Below are 23961 nucleotides of genomic sequence, written 5' to 3'. Positions count from 1 at the left end.
ACTTGGGGGCCCATACCAAACTTCCTCAACCGTCTCAGATGAAAGAGGCAGTGAATTCCAAACATTCACCACCTTCTGGAAATTTCCTAAACATCCAGAGCAGTGAATTTCCTCAGTGTGACACTGTACAGACATATACCGCCCAGTCCAGAATTGGTTTGAAAATCATATTGATAACTTGAAATGTATTTCCTAGATGTGGTGACAGATTCTGGCCTCTGTTCCAGAACTCTAGGTAACCACAGTGGTAATGCACCCTCCAGTTTCCTAGCACCCGTGTTGCCTGTCTAAGTTTCTTGAATCTTCCTAATGCATCTGTCTCTACTATCACCCCTGGCAGGGCATTCTACACACCCACCACATTCTGTAAGAAAAATTACCAGACATACTCCCCTAAATTTCCCTCCACTCACCTTAAACGGATGTCCTCCAGTATTTAAAGAGAATTCACTGAGACCCGAGTCAGGTCAGGGGCTGTTTACGTCTCAGTGGAGTGTTGTACTCTGGCATACAGATCACTCCGCGCGGTTCTTGCTCACCAGGACCTGAGCCGCAGAGCAGGGCATCTTCAGTATCTCCTGCCTAGCTATGACCATGTAGGAAGTCTGGCTCTGCCGTACATGGAGGGCAGAAAGTGTGGGCCCTGTTGGCTCCAACCTCAGGAGTTAGGGTGCAGAACCCATGGGATCACGCAAGCGTGTTCTGTGGATGTGGCTGAGGGGAGACTTCATTCAGTGGTAGGAATGACGGGGAGAGACAGACAGCGAACTGGAGGATGTAGAAATCGGACACGGAATTAGGACGATGAACGTTAGAAGACGTAGAGGTAGGTCACGAACTCTGTGAGAGAGAGATGAGAAACTCTCATCACATCACTTATGATGTGAGAAACAGGTCCTTGGACACATTAGTCTCAGCTGCATGTGGACTGTAAAGATTAGTTTTATTTGTCAAGTGTACATTGAAATTACAGTGAATTGCGTTGTGTCCGAGGATTGCTGGGAGTTCTACAAGTGTCAGTGTGATTCTGGCACTAACATAGCATTCCCACAACTAACCTTAAACCTTACGTCTTTTGAATGTGGTAGGAGTAGCCGGTGGAAGCCCACGCAGTCACAGGGAGAATGTATAAACTCCATACAGACAGTGGTGGGAATTGAACCCTGATCTCTGGCACTGTAAATTATTACACTAGCAACTACACTAGCCTGCCACCCTGGATGGTGGAGTTGGGCTCTGCAACATTTCTTTAACCAGTAAGACACACTAAATGTCTCCTGTGCTAAGGTTTCCGACTGCTGACGGTGGTCAGTGGTAAGGGTGTCAAAGGTTATAGGTAGAAATCAGAATGGATCAGAGATGTCTGCTATGATGCAATGGGAGAACAGACTAGATGAGCCAAGTGGCCTAATGATGTCCTACATCTTTTGGTAGTTAGCATTCAAGTAACCTCTCTGATGAATGGACCCACATTCATTCTCAGGGCTTCGGGGCACCCTGTGCCAGTGATGGATGGACCAATGTACATTCCCAAGGAACACTGTGGCAGAGATGGATGGACCAATGTACATTCCCAAGACACCCTGTGCCAGTGATGGATGGACTAATGTACATTCCCAAGGCACCCTGTGCCAGTGATGGATGGACCAATGTACATTCCCAAGGCACCCTGTGGCAGAGATGGATGGACCCACATTCATTCCCAGGGCATCTGGGTACCCTGTGCCACTGGATCTGAGAGAAAGCAGAGAATGCCAGAGCCTCCTAGAGTGATGAGCAGTCTCAGAATGAAGGTAGTCTCTTGGTTCTCCTCACCCAGAGCCACACCTGACAGAAAACTGCCTCTCCCTCTGTCCCATCGTAAACCATTCCAGCACGACAAAAGGATCACGACCAGCGAGTCAGGTTTAAGTTATTTTTTAACTTTTCATGTTCTGTACATCATCTTCAAGTTCCAACACCAAACAATCACAGAATGACAGGGAGCCCGGTAGCTCCATCACCCCTCCTTCTTGCTCACAGGCGCAGCCAGTACATGGCACTCCTGATCCTGTTGTAATCCGGCAGCTGTTCGATGGGGCCTGATGTGGAGACAGCAGAGGGTCAGTTACTATAAAGTCAGAGATCCAACACAGAAATGGGCCCTCAGCCCACAGAGTACATGCTGGCCAGCAAACACCCATCTATATCCAATTTTACACCCATTTCTTTGTTACACTCACCACAATCCCTACAACTCCCCAGGGGCTTATTCACACACCCACCAGATCACAGGAAGAATGGGCAGACCCCACACAGAGAGCACCAGAGGTCAGACTCAAACCCAGGTCTCTGGCACTGAGAGGCAGAGGATTTAGCTGCAGTGTTAGTGTGCTGCCCAGGATATGGAGGATGGTGGCAGGAGTGGGAGGCACTGGGCTTGGGGCAGAACAACACCTTCAGAGTTTGCTTGCCACTCAGAGGAGGGGCTACATCATGTCAGCATGCTAGCCTGTCCCCACAACACCATCACACCTAACAACAATTGCACCCTGAATTGGCTTAATAAAAACAGATCAGCAAATGACACAAATCCTAGCACCATTGCCAGAGAAACATCAAATCCTGTGACCTTGCCCCAGACAATTCCCACATCCTGGCATCATGTCCTGGACAAGCCAGGGACTGGAGCCCTTCATGGTGACTCCACAGCCCAAGCTGACAGACTCAGGGAGTATGTCTCGGGTCAGGCACAAACTTCCCAAAACTCCAGCTGCAATGATTCTAAAATAGCAGATTTGGGGAGGACGGACTCCGGCAGGTGGAGATTCGGGGAGGAAGGACTCCAGCAGAGATTTGGCGAGGTCAGTCTTCGGTAGGTGGAGATTCGGGGAGAATGGACCCTGGCAAGTGGAGATTCGGGGAGAATGGACCCTGGCAAGTGGAGATTCGGGGAGAATGGACCCTGGCAGGTGGAGATTCGGGGAGAATGGACCCTGGCAGGTGGAGATTCGGGTAGGACGGACCCTGGCAAGTGGAGATTCGGGTAGGACGGACCCTGGTAGGTGGAGATTCGGGTAGGACGGACCCTGGTAGGTGGAGATTCGGGGAGAATGGACCCTGGCAGGTGGAGATTCGGGGAGAATGGACCCTGGCAGGTGGAGATTCGGGGAGAATGGACCCTGGCAAGTGGAGATTCGGGTAGGACGGACCCTGGTAGGTGGAGATTCGGGTAGGACGGACCCTGGTAGGTGGAGATTCGGGGAGAATGGACCCTGGCAAGTGGAGATTTGGGTAGGACGGACCCTGGTAGGTGGAGATTTGGGGAGAATGGACCCTGGCAGGTGGAGATTCGGGGAGAATGGACCCTGGCAAGTGGAGATTCGGGTAGGATGGACCCTGGCAAGTGGAGATTCGGGTAGGACGGACCCTGGCAAGTGGAGATTCGGGTAGGACAGACCCTGGCAAGTGGAGATTCGGGTAGGACGGACCCTGGCAAGTGGAGATTCGGGTAGGACAGACCCTGGCAAGTGGAGATTCGGGTAGGACGGACCCTGGTAGGTGGAGATTCGGGTAGGACGGACCCTGGTAGGTGGAGATTCGGGGAGAATGGACCCTGGCAAGTGGAGATTCGGGTAGGACGGACCCTGGTAGGTGGAGATTCAGGGGATAATGGTCATTGCCAGGAGAAGATTTGGGGAGAACGGACATCAATAGATACTCACCTATTGCAGCAACAGCAGGACAGTGGTCATAGATGTACCGACTGCAAACGTCCCGCAGAATCCGGGCATCAACCGCCTGCACCAACAGACACACCAATCAGTTATACACACACAGCACACTGCCCGGGTCACAACACACACACCCACCTAACCTAACCAGGGGATGGTCCCACACACACACTAACCCTCACTGGATTTAAGGTTATTGTCAGTCAACAGTATACATGTATATTGCCAAACAAAACAACGTTCTGGACTAGCTGCACAACACAGTGCAGATACCCAGTGGCCATTTTAGTAGGTATGTCCTGTTATGTTCGTGTATATTCGTGGTCTTCTGCTTCTGAAGCCCACCCACTTCAAGATTTGATCTGTTGTGCATTCAGAGATTCTCTTCAGCACATCATTTGTAATGCGTGGTTATTTGAATTACTGTCACTTTCCTGTCAGCTTGAACCAGCTGGTTGTTCTCCTTTAACCTCTCATTAACAAGGCATTTTTTGCTGTCACTCACTGGATGCTTTTTTTTTGGTTTTTGCACCATTCTCTATGAATTCTAGAGAGTACTGTGTGTGAAAATCCAAGGAAATCAGCAGTATCTGAGATACTCAAACTACCTTGTCTGGCACCAACAATCATTCTGTGGTCAAAGTCACATTTCTTTCCTATTCTGATGTTTGTTCCAAACAACAACGGAACCTCTTGATCACGTCTGCATGCTTTTATGCACTGAATTGCTGCCACACAATTGAAGATTGTAGATATTTGTAGGTGTGTACAGGTGTAACTACTAAAATAGCCATTCACACACATTAAGTAATATTACCACATATAAGTTAACAATTAATAAAACATATTCTAGACGATTGACATAAGATGCTTTTACGACCCATGTTAAAAAGTAAACAGTGCAATGTGACTGGTGAGAAGACCTGGTTGGTGGCAGGGTATTCAGCAGTCTCACGACCTGGGGGAAGATGATGTTTCTCACCCCAACAGATCATGTCCTCCCTCCCACACACACACTGACCCTCAATGGGGACGGTTTGCACGCCACCCCCTGCCCACACATATTGTTACACCCAAATCAGTAGTGAGCTGTCCCACAGCAAATTTTCACTTCTACGTACATCGATCTTGTCATTCCACTCAGCTAATGAGATCCGTCGCCCATGCGTAAGGATTTGTCGGCCGATGTCAGCACATGATGGAGTGGTTCCTGTGTAAGACACAGTCAGCTTGTTATAAGGAGGTGAGCAAAGAGACTGCTGGAAACTGTCTTCATGTATCAGCGAGAGGGGGAAATGGAGGAGGGGGGGTGTGGGCAGTTTTTAGGATCTAGGGAGAATCATCTCTCTCCTCACCTGGTTCCACCAATCACCTATTAGCCCTTATCTCACTTCTCCCTCTCATCTCTTTATTCTGCCCATAGAAAGCATCCTTTACTGTATAGATGCATCACAGCTTGGTTTGGGTACTGTTCTACCAGTGACTGCAAGAAACTGCAGAAAGCTGTGAACACATCTCAGCACATGATGGCAACCAGCCTCCTCCCCTCCATTGCCTCTGCCTCAGTAACACAGCCAGTATAATCAAAGACACCACCCACCCTGGACCCCCAAGATACAAAAACAAGAAAGTACGTACCACCGGTCTCAAGGACAGCTTCTACTCTTCTGTTTATGAATATTGAATGGTTTCTTAGTACAAGATGGACTCTTGACCTCACAATTTACCTCTATGTTCTACCTTATTCTCTATCTACACTGCACTCTAACTGTTAACATTCTGCATTTGGGTATTGCTTTACCTTGTATAACTGGCATGCCATCTAAAACTTTGGCAAACACAGTGGAGAGTATCCTGAGTGGTTGCATCATGGCCTGGAACAGCCCAATCCATCAAAGGCAAAACCCTCCCTACCACTGAGTGTCACAAGGAGCATCACCACAGGAAAGCAGCACCCATCATCACATACATCCCTCACCACCCAGGCCACGCTCTCTTCTCACTACTACCATCAGGCAGCAGCCTTAAGTCCCACACCACCAGGTTCAGGGACAGTTATTACCCCTCAACCATCAGGCTCTTGAACTGGTGTGGATAACTTCACTCACCTAAACACTGAACTGATTCTATGATTTACACTTTTCAAGTACTCTGCAAATCATGTTCTCAATATCTTTTACTGCACAATTTACTCACACTACAGAGAAGTGTGAGGTGGTACACTTTGGAAGGACAAACTCCAAGGCAGAGTACAAAGTAAATGGCACAATACTTGGTAGTGTGGAGGAGCAGAGGGATCTGGGGGTACATGTCCACAGATCCCTGAAAGTTGCCTCACAGGTAGATAGGGTAGTTAAGAAAGCTTATGGAGTGTTAGTTTTCATAAGTCGAGGGATAGAATTTTAAGAGACGCGATGTAATGATGCAGCTCTATAAAACTCTAGTTAGGCCACACTTGGAGTACTGTGTCTAGTTCTGGTTGCTTCACTATAGGAAGGATGTGGAAGCATTGGAAAGGTTACAGAGGAGATTTACCAGGATGCTGTCTGGTTTAGTATGGATTATGAGCAGAGATAAGGGAACTAGGGCTTTACTCTTTGGAGAGAGGAGAATGAGAGGAGACATGATAGAGGTGTACAAGATATTAAGAGGAATAGACAGAGTAGACAGCCAGTGCCTCTTCCCCAGGGCACCACTGCTCAGTACAAGAGGACATGGCTGTAAGTTAAGGGGAGGAAAGTTCAAGGGGGATATTAGAGGAAGGTTTTTCACTCAGAGAGTGGTTGGTGTGTGGAATGCACTCCCTGAGTCAGTGGTGGAGGCAGACACACTAGTGAAGTTTTAGAGATTACTAGACAGGTATATGGAGGAATTTAAGGTGGGGGGGGGGGTTATATGTGAGGCAGGGTTTGAGGGTCAGCACAACATTGTGGGCTGAAGGGCCTGTAATGTGCTGTACTATTCTATGTTCTATAATTTGTATTTGGCACATTGGTAGGTCAGTCTTTATTTATTGTTTTCATATATTCTACTGAATTTCTTTATTTTCCTGCAAGAAAATGAATCTCAGGGAAGTATATGGTGATATATACAGTGGTGCTAGAAAGTTTGTGAACCCTGTAGAATTTTCTCTATTTCTGCATAAATACAACCTAAAATGTAATCAGATCTTCATGTAGTAAGTCCTCAAACTAGATAAAGAGATCCCAATTAAAAACATAACAGAAAACATTATACCTGTTCATTTATTTGAGGAAAAACAATCTAATATTACATGTATTTGTTGGAAAAAGTATGTGAACCTTTGCTTTCAGTAACTGATGCAAGCCCCTTGTTCAGCAATAACTTCAACCAAACGCTTCTAGTAACTGGTGATCAGTCCTGCACATCGTCTTGGAGGAATTTTATGCCATTCCTCCTTACAAAACTGCTTCAACCCTGGGGTGTTGGTGGGCTTCCTTGCATGAACTATTTGCTTCAGGTTGTTTCACAATATTTCTATAATAGGGGTATCAAACTCAAATACACAGTGGGCTAAAATTTAAAAATCCGTACAAGTCGAGGGCCGGACTGGTTCGGCGTTTATTGCAAAACTTATTGAAATGAATTTATTACACATATTAACCTGGAACTAACAAAGCTTAGGTTATTGCCTACAAAAACAACATTGAACATTAAATAAATAAAAAATCAGTTGCATTTATTTCTTATGGCTTTATCTGCAGCTTTTCCAGAGTAATTTCTAATGAAAACATTTTTCCACAGGCCAACACTCTGTGATTCATACTAGTCAAAGCCAGATACTTGGCATCTCATCTTGGATGCAAGTTCATCAATGTTTGGAGTCAGGCTCTGAGCTGAGGAAATCCTCAGAATTGAGTGAAGGTGTTCATCAGAAAGACGACTCCTGTTTGATGTTTTGTTTATCTTCATCAAAAAGAAAAGTTGTTCACACAGATATGTGCTGCCAAACATAGAGAGCATTTGAGCAGCTTGGGTTTGCAGCTGGGGCATTGTGTCGGGAATGAAACGTGGAAACTGTGCAGCACCCACCGAGTCATACTTTGCCTTGAGTGTGTCACTACATCGAAGTTCAATTAGCTCCATTTGTATGTTGGTTGGTGCACTTTCCACATCAGCTGCAAATGGATTACTGAGCAGTTCAAACCTGCTTTTTTGGGCTTCAAAGTCGGCACCAAGTATGCTAAGTTTTTCAGCAAACTTTGCAAGTGGGAACACTGCGGTAGAAACCTGCTCTTTCATTGTTTGGCAAGACGGAAAATGGCTCAAGTTTTCTTGCTGCATTTGCGTCTCCCACAGGCGCAGCTTGGTTTTAAAAGCCCTCACTGCAGCGTACATGTCTGTGATCACACGATCCCGCCCCTGAAGCTGCAGGTTGAGCGCATTGAGATGGCTCGTGATGTCACACAGAAACGCCATTTCACAAAGCAACTTTTTATCCCGGAGCTCTGTTGTGTCTTTCCCTTTGCTTTCCATGAACTGACAGATCTCCTCACGCAACTCGAAACATCTTTTCAGCACTTTTCCTTGGCTTAACCATCGCACCTCTGTGTGATAGGGCAAATCATTATATTCCGAACCCAACTCCTCCAGGAACGACTTGAACTCGCAGTGATTTAAACCTTTGGCTCTTATGAAGTTAACTGCACGTGTTATGGTGCTCATTATATGTTCCATTTTCAAGGCTTCGCCACACAACGATTCCTGGTGTATGATGCAGTGATAAGCTGTCAGCTCACCTGCGCTGTTCTCCTCCTGCATCTTCTCCCGGATCCTGCCCACCAATCCACTCTTTTGACCGCACATCACGGGTGCTCCATCTGTCATCAGTCCCACAAGTTTATCCCAAGGCAGCCTCATTATATTTACAGATCTGGATACCTCTTCAAAGAGATCTTTTCCAGTAGTTGTGCCATGCATTGATCTTAATTACAAAAGTTCCTCTGTTACACACAGACTTGAGTCCACTCCACGAATGAAAATTGACAATTGGGCAGTATCAGAAGTGTCCCTGCTCTCATCCACAGCAAGGGAATATGCAATGAAATCTCTTCCCTTCCCCACCAGCTGTTGTTGTAGATTGGTGGCAAGCTCACGTACACGGTCAGCAACGGTGTTTCTGCTCAGGCTCACATTTGAAAATGCTTGCCTTTTACCTGGGCACACGACGTTCCAAACTTTCATCATGCAGTTTTTAACAAATTCTCCCTCAGTAAAGGGCTGGGCTGATTTAGCGATCTCTGCTGCCACAATAAAACTAGCCTTTACAGCAGCCTCACTTTGTGTTTTGGCTTTTGTGAACATAGCCTGCTGTGACGCCAGACTTCTTTTCAACTCTTCTACCTTCTGGAGCTTCTGTTTCTTGTCCAGATGCTTGTATTTGTCGTGGTGTTTCGTTTCATAGTGTCGTCTTACGTTATATTCCTTAATTACAGCCACACCATCTCCACACACAAGACAAACAGGTTTGCCCTTTATATCTGCGAACATATACTCTGCCTCCCACCTGCCTTGAAAACCCCTGTTTTCAGTCCACCTTTCGTTCAGCCATTTTTGGGGTGAGGGATAGCTGAAAGTTGACCACACGTGACTAGCGCCATAAGGATGCTGATGAGAGAGTAAGGCAAGCACGAGCAATGCACTGGCAGTGCATTGTGGGATTTGTAGTATTAGTGGTGCATGCAATATACCGGCGGGCCAGCTCTAATAGAAAAAAAATTTATTCATTAATGATATTCAGGAAATAAACCAGGGAAACCGAATAAACACTAAAAACCCTGAAAACCTGGTACCTGAATAAACTCAGCATTAGCCATATCATAAGTCATAGGCGCTTCAATTACTGGGGCCAGCTTTAATAGTAATTAGATATTATCTCGCGGGCCAAAGATAATTCCACCGCGGGCCTTGAGTTTGACATATATGTTCTATAAGATTAAAATAAAGATTTTGACTCGGACATTCCGAAATACAAATAAATACAAATGTTCTTCTTCTTAAACCATTCTGTTGTTGATTTACTCTTGTCTTTCAGATCATTGTCTTGTTGCATTATCTAACTTGTATAAAGCTTCAGGTAACGGACTGCTATCCTGACATTCTCCTGTAAAATGCCTTGAATTCATTATTCCTTCATCAATTGCCAGCTGTCCAGGTCCTGAGGCAGCAAAGCAGCCCCGTACCATGAAGTTCCTTCCACCAGACTTCGCCACTGGGATGAGGATTTGCTGTTAGAGTGCAGAGCCCTTTTTCCTCCAAACATAGCAATGTGCATTTATGCCAAGAAGTTCAACTTTTGTCTCATCTGTCCACAGAACATTGTCCCAAAAGCATTGTAGAACATCTTGTAGAACTTCCAGGTAGTCTTTTGCAAACTTGAGACGTGCAACAATGCTCATTTTAGAGCAGTACAGTCAGCCCTCCTTATCCGTGGGGGATTGGTTCCGGGACCCCTTGCGGATACCAATATTTGCGGATGCTCAAGTCCCTTAGGCAACCTGTCTCAATCCGGTGGACCTTAGGACCCAGCGGAACTCCAGACCTTACTTAACCTGTCTCAGTGTGGTGGACATTAAGACAATAGACAATAGACGCAGAAGTAGACCATTCGGCCCCTCGAGCCTGCACTGCCATTTTGAGATCATGGCTGATCAATTACCATCAATACCCTGTTCCTGCCTTGTCCCCATATCCCTTGATTCCCTTATCCATAAGATACCTATCTAGCTCCTTCTTGAAAGCTTCCAGAGAATTGGCCTCCACTACCTTCCGAGGCAGTGCATTCCAGACCCCCACAACTCTCTGGGAGAGGAAGTTTTTCCTTAACTCTGTCCTAAATGACCTACCCCTTATTCTCAAACCATGCCCTCTGGTACTGGACTCTCCTAGCATCTGGAACATGTTTCTTGCCTCTATCTTCTCCAATCCCTTAATAATCTTATATGTTTCAATCAGATCCCCTCTCAATCTCCTTAATTCCAGCGTGTACAAGCCCAGTCTCTCTAACCTCTCTGCGTAAGACAGTCCAGACATCCCAGGAATTAACCTCGTGAATCTATGCTGCACTTCCTCTACAGCCAGGATGTCCTTCCTTAACCCTAGAGACCAAAACTGTACACAATACTCCAGGTGTGGTCTCACCAGGGCTCTGTACAAATGCAAGAGGATTTCCTTGCTCTTGTACTCAATTCCCTTTGTAATAAAGGCCAACATTCCATTAGCCTTCTTCACTGCCTGCTGCACTTGCTCATTCAACTTCAGTGACTGATGAACAAGGACTCCGAGATCTCTTTGTATTTCTCCCTTACCCAACCCTACACCGTTCAGGTAATAATCTGCCTTCATGTTCTTACTCCCAAAGTAGATAACCTCACACTTAATCACATTAAACGCCATCTGCAAAGTATCTGCCCACTCACCCAGCCTATCCAAGTCACCCAGAATTCTCCTAACATCTTCATCACATGTCACACTGCCACCCAGCTTAGTATCATCAGCAAATTTGCTGATGTTATTTTCTATGTCTTCATCCAAATCGTTAACGTAAATGGTAAACAGCTGTGGTCCCAATACTGAGCCCTGTGGCACCCCACTAGTCACCACCTGCCATTCCGAGAAACACCCATTCACCACTACCCTTTGCTTTCTATCTGCCAACCAATTTTCAATCCATGTCAATGCCTTCCCCCTGATGCCCTGAGCTTTGATTTTACCCACCAATCTCCTATGTGGGACCTTATCAAATGTCTTCTGAAAATCGAGGTACACTACATCCACTGGATCTCCCCCGACTAACTTCCTGGTTACATCCTCGAAAAACTCCAACAGATTAGTCAAGCATGATTTACCCTTGGTAAATCCATGCTGGCTTGGCCCAATCCTATCACTGCTATCTAGATGTGCCACTATTTCATCCTTAATAATGGACTCTAGCATCCTCCCCACTACTGATGTTAGGCTGACAGGAGGATAGTTCTCTGTTCCCTCCCTCCTTTCTTAAAAAGTGGGATAACATTAGCCATTCTCCAATCCTCAGGAACTGATCCTGAATCTAAGGAACATTGGAAAATGATTACCAATGCATCCGCAATTTCCAGGGCCACCTCTTTTAGTACCCTAGGGTGCAGACCATCTGGACCTGGGGATTTGTCAGCCTTCAGTCCCATCAGTCTACTCATCACCGTTTCCTTCCGAATGTCAATCTGTTTCATTTCCTGTTACCCTATGTCCTTGGCCCATCCATACATCTGGGAGATTGCTTGTGTCTTCCTTAGTGAAAACAGATCTAAAGTACTCATTAAATTCTACTGCCATTTCTTTGTTTCCCATAACAATTTCACTCAATTCATTCTTCAAGGGCCCAACATTGTTCTTAACTATCTCCTTTCTCTTCACATAGCTAAAAAAGCTTTTGCTATCCTCCTTTATATTCCTGGCTAGCTTGCGTTTGTACCTCATTTTTTCTCCCCGTATTGTCTTTTTAGTTAAGTTCTGTTGTTCCTTAAAAACTTCCCAATCATCTGTCCTCCCACTTACCTTAGCTCTGTCATATTTCTTTTTTTTAATGCTATGCAATCTCTGACTTCCTTTGTCAACCACTGTGGCCCCTTTCCCCCCTTTGACCTGGCGCCAGAGTGTTTCTGTTCATGAAAATAATCACAATCACGATTTAAAAAAAGTGGAAATAATAAAGCAATCGGAAAGAGGTGAAACGCCATCGGTCATTGGAAAAGCGTTAGGCTACATCGGTCAACTATCGGAACAATTTTAAAGGATAATGTGAGAAAGGCTCTGCCCCGATGAAAACTACAATTATTATTAAGCAACGCAGTGGTTTAATTTTTGGGTTTTTGATCCTCACATCAACCCAGCACGGTGGAAATCGCACTCGGGAGCGATCTGTCCCGAGTCTCGAGAACTTCCGTTCCCAAGCCCGGCGCTGAAACATACGTTCTTAAGTGTTTTATATGCATAGAAAGGTAAAATATATACTATATACTAAGACAAACGTTTGACTAACTGATGCTAAATAATACTGGTTGTACCTGTTCTGACTTACCTAGCAAGAGAACTTATGATTTTTTTTGATCCCGATGCACGATAATTCACGCATAACCTCCTGTATACTTTAAATCATCTCTAGTTTACTTATAATACCTAATACAGTGTAAACACTATGTAAAATGGTTGTTATACTGCATTGTTTAGGGAATAATGACAAGAAAAAAAAGTCTGTACATGCTCGAACAACAAGTAATGGAAGAGCACTTCCGGGTTTTCGCGATCTGCGGTTGGTTGAATTCGCACATGTGGAATCCACAGATAAGGAGGGCCGACTGTAGTTTCCTCCAGGGCGTCCTTCCATGAACAGCATTCTTTTGTTTTTCTTATAGTTTACACATGAACAGAGACTTCAGCAAGTTCTAGAGATTTCTGCAGGTCTTTTGCTGTTACCCTTGTGTTCTTTTTCACCTCCTTTAGCATTGCATGTTGCGCTCTTGATGTGATCTTTGCAGGATGCCCACTCCTAGGGAGAGTAGCAACAGTACTGAGTTTCCTCCATTTGTAGATGATTTCTCTTACTGTGGACTGATGAACATTCAGGTCTTTAGAAATGCTTTTGTAGCCTTTTCCAATTTCATGCATCTCTACAATTCTTCTTCTAAGGTGCTCTGAAAGTTGTTTTGATTGGGGTGCGGTGCACATAAACAGGTCTTTCTTGAGAAGAGTAGGCTCTATCAATAACCTGATTTTGTGTGTCATTTTTATAAGGCAGGGCACTTCTACAACTCACACCTCCAATCTCATTACCCCAGAGGTTCACATACTTTTTCCAACAAATATATGTAATAATGGATTATTTTTCTCAATAAGTAAATGAACAAGTATAATATTTTTGTGTTATCTATTTAATTGGGTTCTCTCTACCAAGTTTTAGGACTTGCGTTAAGACCTGATCACATTTTATGTCAATACTTATGCAAAAACAGAAAATTCTATACGGTTTGCAAATTTTCTAGAACCGCTATACACACTTTGATAATAAAATTACTTTAAACTTTGTTCTACCTCACTGCATTGTGTAACAAATTTATCTGTGTTAATGGTATGTAAGATATGTTCCACTGTACTTCAGTACACACAATAATGATAAACTGAGTTACTGGACTTCTTCGGCTCCTTCACCACAAAGTCTGTCTCCTCTGTCACTTGTATCTTCTGGGCTCACACACAGTTAATCTGTTTCACTAACAACCCTCTTAGAGCACTACAGCACAGAAACAGGCCATTCAGCCCATATAGTCCACACTGAACTAATAATTTGCTTATTCCTATTGACCTGCATCCACAACTTGTGCTGGCAGCTCATTCCACACTCTTAACACTCTGAATGAAGTCGGTCCCTTCATGTTCCCCTTAAATATTTCATCTTCCACCCTTAACCTGACCTATAGATGTAGTCTTACCCAACCTCAGTTTGCTTGCATTTACCCTATCTATACCCCTCATATAGCTCTATCAAACAAGAATACAAAACACAGGAGCAGAATTAGGCCATTTAGCCCATCCAGTCTGTTCTGCCATTTCATCATGGCTGATCCATTTTCCAATTTAGCTTCAATCTCCTGCCTTCTCCCTGTATCACTCCATGCTCTGATTAATCAAGAATCTATCAACCTCTGCCTTAAATATACATACAGGCTTGGTCTCCATAGTTGCCTGTGGCAACAAATTCCACAGATTCACCACTCTCCGGCTAAAGAAATTCCTCCTCATCTTCATTGTAAAAGGATGCTCCTCTATTCTGAGGCTACGTCCTCTGATCTTAGACTCAACGATAGGAAACACCTTCTCCATATCCACTCTATCAAGGCCTTTCACCATTCGCTAGGTTTCAATGAGGTCACCCCTCATCCTTCTGTTTTTTTTGTAATTTTTTTTAATTGAAGTTCATCATCAAACAAACATTTCCATAAGATGTATTTCAGACATTGTACCTATATATCATATAATCATATATATCACAAATCTCCAGAAAGTATTTATCTGAGGTACACACTTATAGAAAAGAGTGGAGAGAAAAAACAAGCAAAAGGGAAGAACTATGTACAAGTAGGGAGTGATCTTTTGTTTTTACAACAGATTCATTGATTTGTGAGAATAAATTCAGGCCTATGAGGCATTATTTAGTTAAACCATTTTTCCCAGTATGGATCAAATTGTTCCAAATTGGATAAAATTCTCTTACATTTGATTGGATTTAATAGCCCATTGACATTAAAAGAAATGAATTTTACCTTGTCCTTAGCCATCTGCATTTATGTGTCAATGTATCATTGAAATTAGAATAAAACTTAATTAATCTACTCCCTGAACAAATACGAACCAAGAAACGCAGATAACAAAAATGGCAATGAACGTGTGATTCCAAGGCTGAGGTCACTAGTAGATGACCCTGCGTTGAGCTAGCTGTGGGGGATAACCCCTCCTACTTGTGAGTTGAGGACCCCCAATGCAGTATTCATAAAAGTCAGTGAACAAATCCATTACACAGAAAAGATTTCCCTGTATACTCCTCCTATATATATATATATATATATATATACATACACACATACATACATACACACACACACATATACATACACAGACATTATATACGTGTATATATATATTCTCATTTTGGTGGGGAAAAAGGAGTAAGTGAGCGAATAAAGAATAACAACTAAGTAATATAAAATCCACATTATAATAAGTATTTCTTGAGATAGGTATATCACCGTGTTATTTTTTAAGATGTCGTTTCTTTTTCCCATAAGATTTTACTTTCCGTAAGTGTTTATTTGCCTGTATTTGAGAATGGGACAAATGTCTTGAATTTTTGGACCTTTTTTTTAATATATATTGTAGTGGTTATTGAATCCTTTTTTAATCTTATTTTGATGACCTTTTTTTTTAAAAAAAAGATTGGCGAATTTACATTTATATTCTGTAATATGGTCCTTTCAAAATGTCGTTTCTTCTTCCCATAAGTCTCTGTTTTTGAAACATCATTTTCTTATATTTGAATATGGAATCTTCTTTTTTTAAAAGGCATATTACACTACTTTAAATTTCAATGGTTATCCTTTTTTTTAATTAATGATTTTTTGCTTATTTATATTATTTTTTCATTTTGATTGATATATATTCTTTTTTTTTACAACCCTGTATTTATATCTGGGTGTTATATAGTTTCTCTTTTCTTTCTTTTCATGAAGTTGCCATCTTGAAAATGGGGGTAATATTAGTATTAGTTTGTGTGCCTGCCGCTTGGCTCTTTTTCGAGGGGTTGGAGGAGGGGGTAGGGATCTTTTTTCACGCTTTTGCTTTTTATTTTTTTGCTTTTAGTTTATGGGCCGACTTTAAATTATTAATATTGTTGAGGTGTCATGTTCTCCGGTTGCTCCTGAATCATTTTTCCTTCTTCCTGAATTATGGGTTATGTGTCTTTTTAACCTTTTATGATATACACAACTAATATTGGCATGATGGATAAGTCTATTAACTTTATCTCTTGGAATACTAATGGTTTAAATCATCCGATTAAACGTAAAAAAATATTTAAAGTATTCCACAGACTAAACACTAATATTAGTTTTGCACAGGAGACCCATATTAGGAGGGAGGATAATCAACGTTTTTTTAGGTTCTGGAAGGGTCAACAATTTCACTCGAATTGTACCGCCAAAATTAGGGGTGTGTCTATTTTTATAGACCCCTCAATTTCGTTTACACATCATGAAATTATTTCTGATCCACAGGGCAGATTCTTGTTGATAACTGGTTCACTTTTTAATCGAAAAGTGGTTCTAGTTAATATTTATGCTCCGAACTTTGACTGCCCTGAATTTTTTAAACGTTTATTTACTTCCCTTCCTAATCTAAATGAATATATGTTGATAATGGGTGGAGATTTCAATTGTTGTTTGAATCCTTTGATGGATAGATCTAAACCTATCCGAATTCTTCCGAATAGATCCACCTTACTTATTAATTCTTTTATGGTTGATTTGGGAATTACTGAAATATGGCGGTTTTTGAACCCTAAAGATAAAGAATTTTCATTTTTCTCACATGTATATCACAGTTATTCTAGAATTGATTATTTCCTTATTGATCATCGTTTATTAACGGATGTTACTGATTGTAAATATGATTCTATTACTATTTCGGATCATGCACCTTTGAAGTTATCTATCAAGATTTCGGACTTTTCCAATAATACTAGATTTTGGAGACTTAACGCTACTTTGCTTCAAGACCCAGAATTTATCACCTACATAAAACAGCAAATTGACTTGTTTTTCCAACAAACTATACTGAAGAGATTGACAGAGGAATACTTTGGGACTCTTTTAAGGCTTTTATCCGTGGACAAATTATCTCATATTCCGTTGGTAAAAGAAAACAAAGATATTTAGATATTGCTTTATTAGTGGATAAAATTAAAGAAATTGATAAGATTTATTCCGTGACTCCTACCAAAGAACTTTATAAGAAGAGAGTTGAGGTTCAAATGGAGCATAGCTTATTATTATCTTCTTCAATTGAGAATCAATTAATTAGGACTAGGGCTCAATTTTATATCCATAGTGATCGAACTGGTAAACTGTTAGCTAATCAATTAAAAGCTATTTCGACTAAGCGACAAATTATTAAAATTCGTAAACAAGACGGTAATCTAACTACTGATCATAAAGAAATTAAGAACACTTTTCAAGATTTTTATAAATCTTTATATCAATCAGAATTTGATGGCAATCTGTCCATGATGGATAATTTTTTTAACAATTTGAATATTCCCAAACTGACAGATGAAGATCATAGCTTGTTTGATGCTCCTATCTCTATGGCCGAAATAGGAGAGGCTATCTTGTTAATGAATTCAGGGAAAGCTCCTGGTCCTGATGGTTAGATTATAGAATTTTTTAAAACTTTTTCTTCTTCGCTTTCCCCTTGGTTATGTGAAATTTTTAGTGATGCATTTGCTAAGAAGAGATTACCTCAATCTTTTTATGAAGCTACTATCTCTCTAATTCTTAAAAAAGATAAGGATCCTACTTTATGTGCATCTTATCGCCCTATATCACTATTAAATGTAGACTCTAAGATTCTTACAAAAATTTTAGCCATTAGGTTAGAAAAGGTACTATCACAGATTATTTCAGAAGACCAAACTGGTTTTATTAGGAATCAGTATTCCTTTTTTAATGTTAGAAAATTGATTAATATAATTTATACATCATCACCCATAATTCCAGAATGTGTTATTTCATTAGATGCTGAAAAAGCTTTTGATAGAGTTGAATGGACATACTTATTTAACGCTTTGAGATATTTTAATTTTAGTCCTAATTTTATATCATGGATCAAACTAATATATTATAAACCTGTTGCTTCTGTTCTTACAAATAATTACAGATCCTCTTTTTTTCAATTATCTCGTGGTACGAGACAAGGTTGTCCCTTAAGTCCTTTATTATTTAATATTGCATTAGAACCTTTAGCCATTGCTATTCGTGAATCTCCTAATATTTTTGGTATTACCCGTAATGAGAAGTTATACAAGTTATCACTTTATGCTGATGACTTGTTGTTATATATTTCTGATCCTGACAGGTCTATTCCCGCTATTTTATCCTTGTTGGCTCAATTTGGTAGTTTTTCTGGTTATAAACTAAACTTGGATAAGAGTGATTTATTCCCTTTAAACGCGCAAACTTTATTGAATGATAGGATACCATTTAAAGTTGTTACTGATAACTTTATCTATCTAGGTATAAAAATTACCAAGAAATATAAAGATTTATTTAGACTGAATTTTTTACCTATGCTCCATCAAATTCAACAACTTACTACAAGATGGTCTCCCCTATCCTTATCATTAGTTGGTCGGATTAATGCTATTAAAGTGATGATTTTACTGAAATTTTTATATTTATTTCAAGCTTTACCAATTTTTATTCCTAAATCTTTTTTTGATAATATTGATTCAAAAATTTCCTCATTTGTGTGGGAAAATAAAAACCCCAGATTAAGTAAAAGGCAATTACAAAAATCTAAAAAAGATGGTGGTTTAGCTTTACTTAACTTTAGATTTTACTATTGGGCGAATAATATCCGTAACCTAATATATTGGAAATTAGATTTGGATTCACCACTGTGCCCAAAGTGGGTAAATTTAGAATGCAATGAGGTACAGGGATATTCTCTATTCTCTGCTCTTGGTTCTTCTCTTCCTATTGATTTAGTTAAATTCAATAAAGATATCTAATCCTGTTGTCAAACATACATTATCAATTTGGTTTCAATTTTGTAAGTTTTTTACTCTGAAAAACTTTGTTCTTGATAGCCCTATCTTACTTTATTTTTTTTTCAAACCTTCTTTGACAGATCAAGCTTTTAGCATATGGAAAAGGAAAGGTATAAAATGTTTTCGTGATCTTTTTTTTGAAGGTAGTTTGATGTCTTTCGACCAACTTTCCAACAAATTTAAGTTACCTAAATCTAATTTTTTTAGATATTTACAAATCAGAAATTTTCTACATAAAGTTCTACCATCTTTCCCCAATTCAACTTCAATGGATTTCTCAGATTTGATTTTTACCTTAAATCCTTGTCAGAAGGGATTAGTGGCTTTTATTTATAATACGATTATAAAGATACAACCAGAAATATCAGGTAGAATTAAACAATGGGAAAAAGAACTTCAATATAATATATCAACAGAAAAATGGGAAAAAATTTTACAAATGGTTAATTCTTCTTCTATATGTGCTAAACATGCTTTAATACAATGTAAAATTGTACATAGAGCTCATATGTCTAAAGATAAGCTTGCTCAATTCTATTCTCATATGTGACAGATGTCATTCAGATATGGCTTCATTGACCCATATGTTTTGGTCATGTCCCACTTTACATAACTATTGGAAGGACATATTTGCTACCATTTCCTCAGTTTGGAATATCGATTTACAACCTCATTTTATTACAGCAATTTTTGATATAACAAATGAGGATGGTAATCAGTTTTCCCCTTCAATTAGACGAATGATTGCTTTTGTAACATTAATGGCCAGAAGGTCTATATTACAAAATTGGAAAGAAGTAAATCCTCCTACCACATTTCAGTGGTTCTCTCAAACTATTTATCTGAGCTTGGAAAAAATTAGAAGCACTATTTTTGACTCATCAATTAAATTTGAAGAAACTTGGGGACCGTTCATTCGACATTTTCATTTGAATTAATTTGACCTCTTCCAGACCTTCTCTCTGCTTATTCTTGTTCAGGTATGGAGTTCCGGAATTCTTGACACTATCATATACATATAAACTGTTATTATTGCCCATGTTAGTTTAGTTTAGTGTTTTTTTTTTCTATATATTTTTTCTTGTATTTTTAATTTTTTTTCTTCTTTTGATGATTATTTTTATCATATATAATTATTATACTATTTTTTTTGTTGTTGATAATAGGATATTGTTATCTTATTATTAATGTAATCTCAAGTCTATTGCACTTATAACCTATTCACTATTATGTTTTCTTTATATATGAAATTCAATAAAAAGATTGAAAAAGAAAAAAGGTATATCACTGTGTACTTTTGCTTTCATTTAGCTTCTCAACATTTTTAAAGTTAGCTAAACCTTATGGCTCTTCTGAAGGGGGTGAGGACTGTCTTTGGGAAACTCCCGGTCTCTTCCTGATATATTTCTCTCGGCCTCCTCCCGTCTCCTGCCTTCTCGATTCTCGCACTATTTCCCAAGCGGAGCGGGACAGTTCCTCAGTCAGGCTTTCCCTCATTTTGGTGACACTGACGGGCAAACCTCTGGCCTTCATGTCTGTAGTCGCCTCTTCCACCGTCTGGTACAACTGCGTCTCATTGTCATAAAACACTCAAAGTTTAGCAGGGCACGGAGTTTGAAATCTAATCTTATTTTGCTTTAGTACTCGCTTTACTTCAGAGTATTCTTTGCGTTTCTGCAGGACCGTGGGGGGGGGGGGGGGGGGGGAGAATCTTGGTCGAAATATATTAACTTATTGTTGAAAAACACTCTCTTCTTACCCCAGGCCCTTTGTAGAATCTGCGTCTTGGTGCTGTACCGAAGGAACTTAATTATTATAGAGCGTGGCTTTCTGTCCTGGGTAGGTTTCGGAACCAGCACGCAGTGCGTCCTCTCGATTACTAGCTCCATAACCAAGGGAAGATCCAGCGCGTCCTGCAATAGCTTTTTGACAAACTCCATCATAGACGAGCCCTCCGCTCCTTCAGGAACATTGTAGATTCTGATATTTTTCCGCCGTGATCTTCCCTCCAGGTCAAGCAGTTTACCTTCTTGGTGATGTAATATTTTTATTGTCTTACTCAGTATCCGTTCCACGTTTTGAACGCAATCTTCCACCTTCTCGATTCGAGTCTCTGCCACCGCTATTTTTTGATTAACGCTGGCGAGCTCTGCCTTAATATCCCGGAGCTGCTGCTTTATTTCTTTCTGGACCTTCATTATTTCTTTCAGGATTTCGAAAATATTCACCGCTTCGCCTGAATGAGTCCCAGTAGCCGCGGTCGGGTCGGAGAGCCGCTCGCTGCACTCCTCTCAGACGCAGGCTCCGCAGTGTCGCTTTTTTTATTTCCGTTCCTTTTCCCCATTCTTGCCCGTCTTTTCAGTTCAAATATTTTTCAAAAAATATTGTATTTGATGGAATAACGAGGCTTAATAAGCATTTTTCCGGAGGAGCTAGTGACTTAAGCTGCCATTCTCAACGATGATGTCACCAGAACCCCCCCCCCCATCCTTCTGAATTCCAGTACGTAGAGGCCCCCGCTGTGTCTCCTCACTTTCCTTTGTAAATACTCCATACAAATTTTATCCGCCAAACAGGCCAACCCTTTACTTGCACTCTCTGTATTTTCAGAAGGCATTTGATAAGGTTCCACACATGAGGCTGTTTAACAAAATAAAATCCTATGGCATTACTTACACTAAAGATACTGGCATGGATAGAGGAATGAATGACAGGCAGGAGGCAGAAAGTGGGAACAAAGGGGGCCTTTTCTGGTTGGCTGCTAGTGACTTAGTGGTGTTCTTCAGGGGTCAGTATTGGGACTGCTACTTTTTACATTGTCAATTATATGGATAACGGAATTGATGGCTTTGTGGCAAAGTTTGCAGATGATACGAAGACAGGTGGAGGGGTAGGTAGTGCTGCAGGACTTAGATAAATTCAAACAATGGGCAAAAAAGTGGCAAATGAAATATGGGGGGAATATATGATAATGCATTTTGGTAAAATGAACAATAGTGTGGACTATTATCTAAATGGGAGAAGATTCAAACTTCAGAGGTGCAGAGAGATTTAGAAGTCCTCATGCAAGACTCCCAGAAGGTTAATTTACAGGTTGAGTCTGTGGTAAAGAAGGCAAATACAATGTTGGCATTTATTTCAAGGGGAATAAAAAAGCAAGGAGGTAATGCTGAGTCTTTATAAGACACTAGTCAGGCCACAGTGGAGGTATTGTCAACAGTTGTGGGCCATAGGAGCAGAATTAGGCCATTCAGCCCATTGAGTGTGCTCTGCCATTCCATCATGGCTGATCTGAATGCCACTCAACCCCATACACCTGCCTTCTCACCATATCCTTTGATGCCCTGACCGATCAGGGAGCTGGTTCATTTATCAGAAGGGATGTGCTGTCATTGGAAACAGTCCAAAGGAGTTTCACAAATGGTTCAGGGAATGAAGGGGTTAACATACGAGTAGTGTTTGGCAGCTTTTGGCCTGTACACACTGGTAATTAGAAGAATGTGGGGGGATCTCATTGAAACCTACCAAATGTTGAGAGGACTAGATAGGGTGGACGTGAAGAAGATGTTTCCTTATGGTGGAGTATCCAGAAGGCACAGCCTCAAAATTTAGGAGCGATCTTTTAGAACACAGGTAAGGAGGAATTCTTTTTACCCAGAGAATAGTGAATCTGTGGAAGGCTCTGCCATAGACTGTGGTGGAGGCCGGATCTGTAGTCCATATATTTAAGGCAGAAGTTGATAGCTCCCTGATAGGTCAGGGCATCAAAGGATATGGTGAGAAGGCAGGTGTATGGGGTTGAGTGGCATTCAGATCAGCCATGATGGAAAGGCAGAGCACACTCAATGGGCTGAATGGCCTAATTCTGCTCCTACGTGCTGTGGTCTTATCGTCTATCCAATCCTTAACAACAGGGTTCCCTATACTTGTCCTCTTGGCTACCAGCTGTTCAGGAACAAAGTGGGCCTGACCTGGTTGATAAGGACTGTGGCAAGATACCATGTAAACATGGACCCCGGCCACCCAGTTTGGGCGACGGACTGCAATGAATTCTTCCCATTCCCCAACTCCTTACCATCCAGCTGGGCGACCAGATGGGTCTTGAGGATGTTCTTAGCCCTGGTCACCTCACTCTCGGTTACACTTGTGCAGAGCCGCATCCTAAGCATAAAGTATAAAACATGAGGAAGGAACAAGAAGCAGCTGAAACCACCCAGCCCTGAGTCCGTACTCCCCCTCCCCACCATATAATGCCACAGTGACCCAGCCCTGAGTCCGTACTCCCCCTCCCCACCATATAATGCCACAGTGACCCAGCCCTGAGTCCGTACTCCCCCTCCCCACTATATAATGTCACAGTGACCCAGCCCTGAGTCCGTACTCCCCCTCCTCACCATATAATGTCACAGTGACCCAGCCCTGAGTCCGTACTCCCCCTCCTCACCATATAATGTCACAGTGACCCAGCCCTGAGTCCGTACTCCCCCTCCCCACCATATAATGCCACAGTGACCCAGCCCTGAGTCCGTACTCCCCCTCCCCACCATATAATGTCACAGTGACCCAGCCCTGAGTCCGTACTCCCCCTCCCCACCATATAATGTCACAGTGACCCAGCCCTGAGCCTGTACTCACCCTCCCCACCATATAATGCCACAGTGACCCAGCCCTGTCCATACTACCCCTCCCCACCATATAATGTCACAGTGACCCAGCCCTGTCCGTACTACCCCTCCCTACCATATGTCACAGTGACCCAGCCCTGAGCCCGTACTTACCCTCCCCACCATATGTCACAGTGACCCAGCCCTGAGCCCGTACTACCCCTCCTCACCATATAATGCCACAGTGACCCAGCCCTGAGCCCATACT

General features: G+C 41.8%; 1 protein-coding gene across 1 annotated transcript in view; it reads right to left on the bottom strand.

Moving 5' to 3' along the window:
• Positions 1–1901: 1901 nt before the first annotated feature.
• The window catches only part of LOC132377647 (cytochrome b-c1 complex subunit 1, mitochondrial-like), a 58668-nt gene continuing 36608 nt past the window's right edge, over positions 1902–23961 (bottom strand). Inside the window, exons 10-13 of the mRNA XM_059943838.1 lie at positions 23165–23250; positions 4835–4923; positions 3705–3780; positions 1902–2081 (exon numbers count right to left, since the gene is read on the bottom strand). Coding sequence (XP_059799821.1) covers positions 2017–2081; positions 3705–3780; positions 4835–4923; positions 23165–23250 — 316 coding nt within the window. The 3' untranslated portion in view covers positions 1902–2016. The remainder of the gene's footprint in view (positions 2082–3704; positions 3781–4834; positions 4924–23164; positions 23251–23961) is intronic.

This window comes from Hypanus sabinus, chromosome 19 (assembly GCF_030144855.1).
Source record: "Hypanus sabinus isolate sHypSab1 chromosome 19, sHypSab1.hap1, whole genome shotgun sequence".
In the NCBI taxonomy this organism is placed as follows: Eukaryota; Metazoa; Chordata; class Chondrichthyes; order Myliobatiformes; family Dasyatidae; genus Hypanus; species Hypanus sabinus.
The sequence above is the reverse complement of the archived record's forward strand: the minus strand, read 5'-3'. Positions and strand labels throughout refer to the sequence as shown.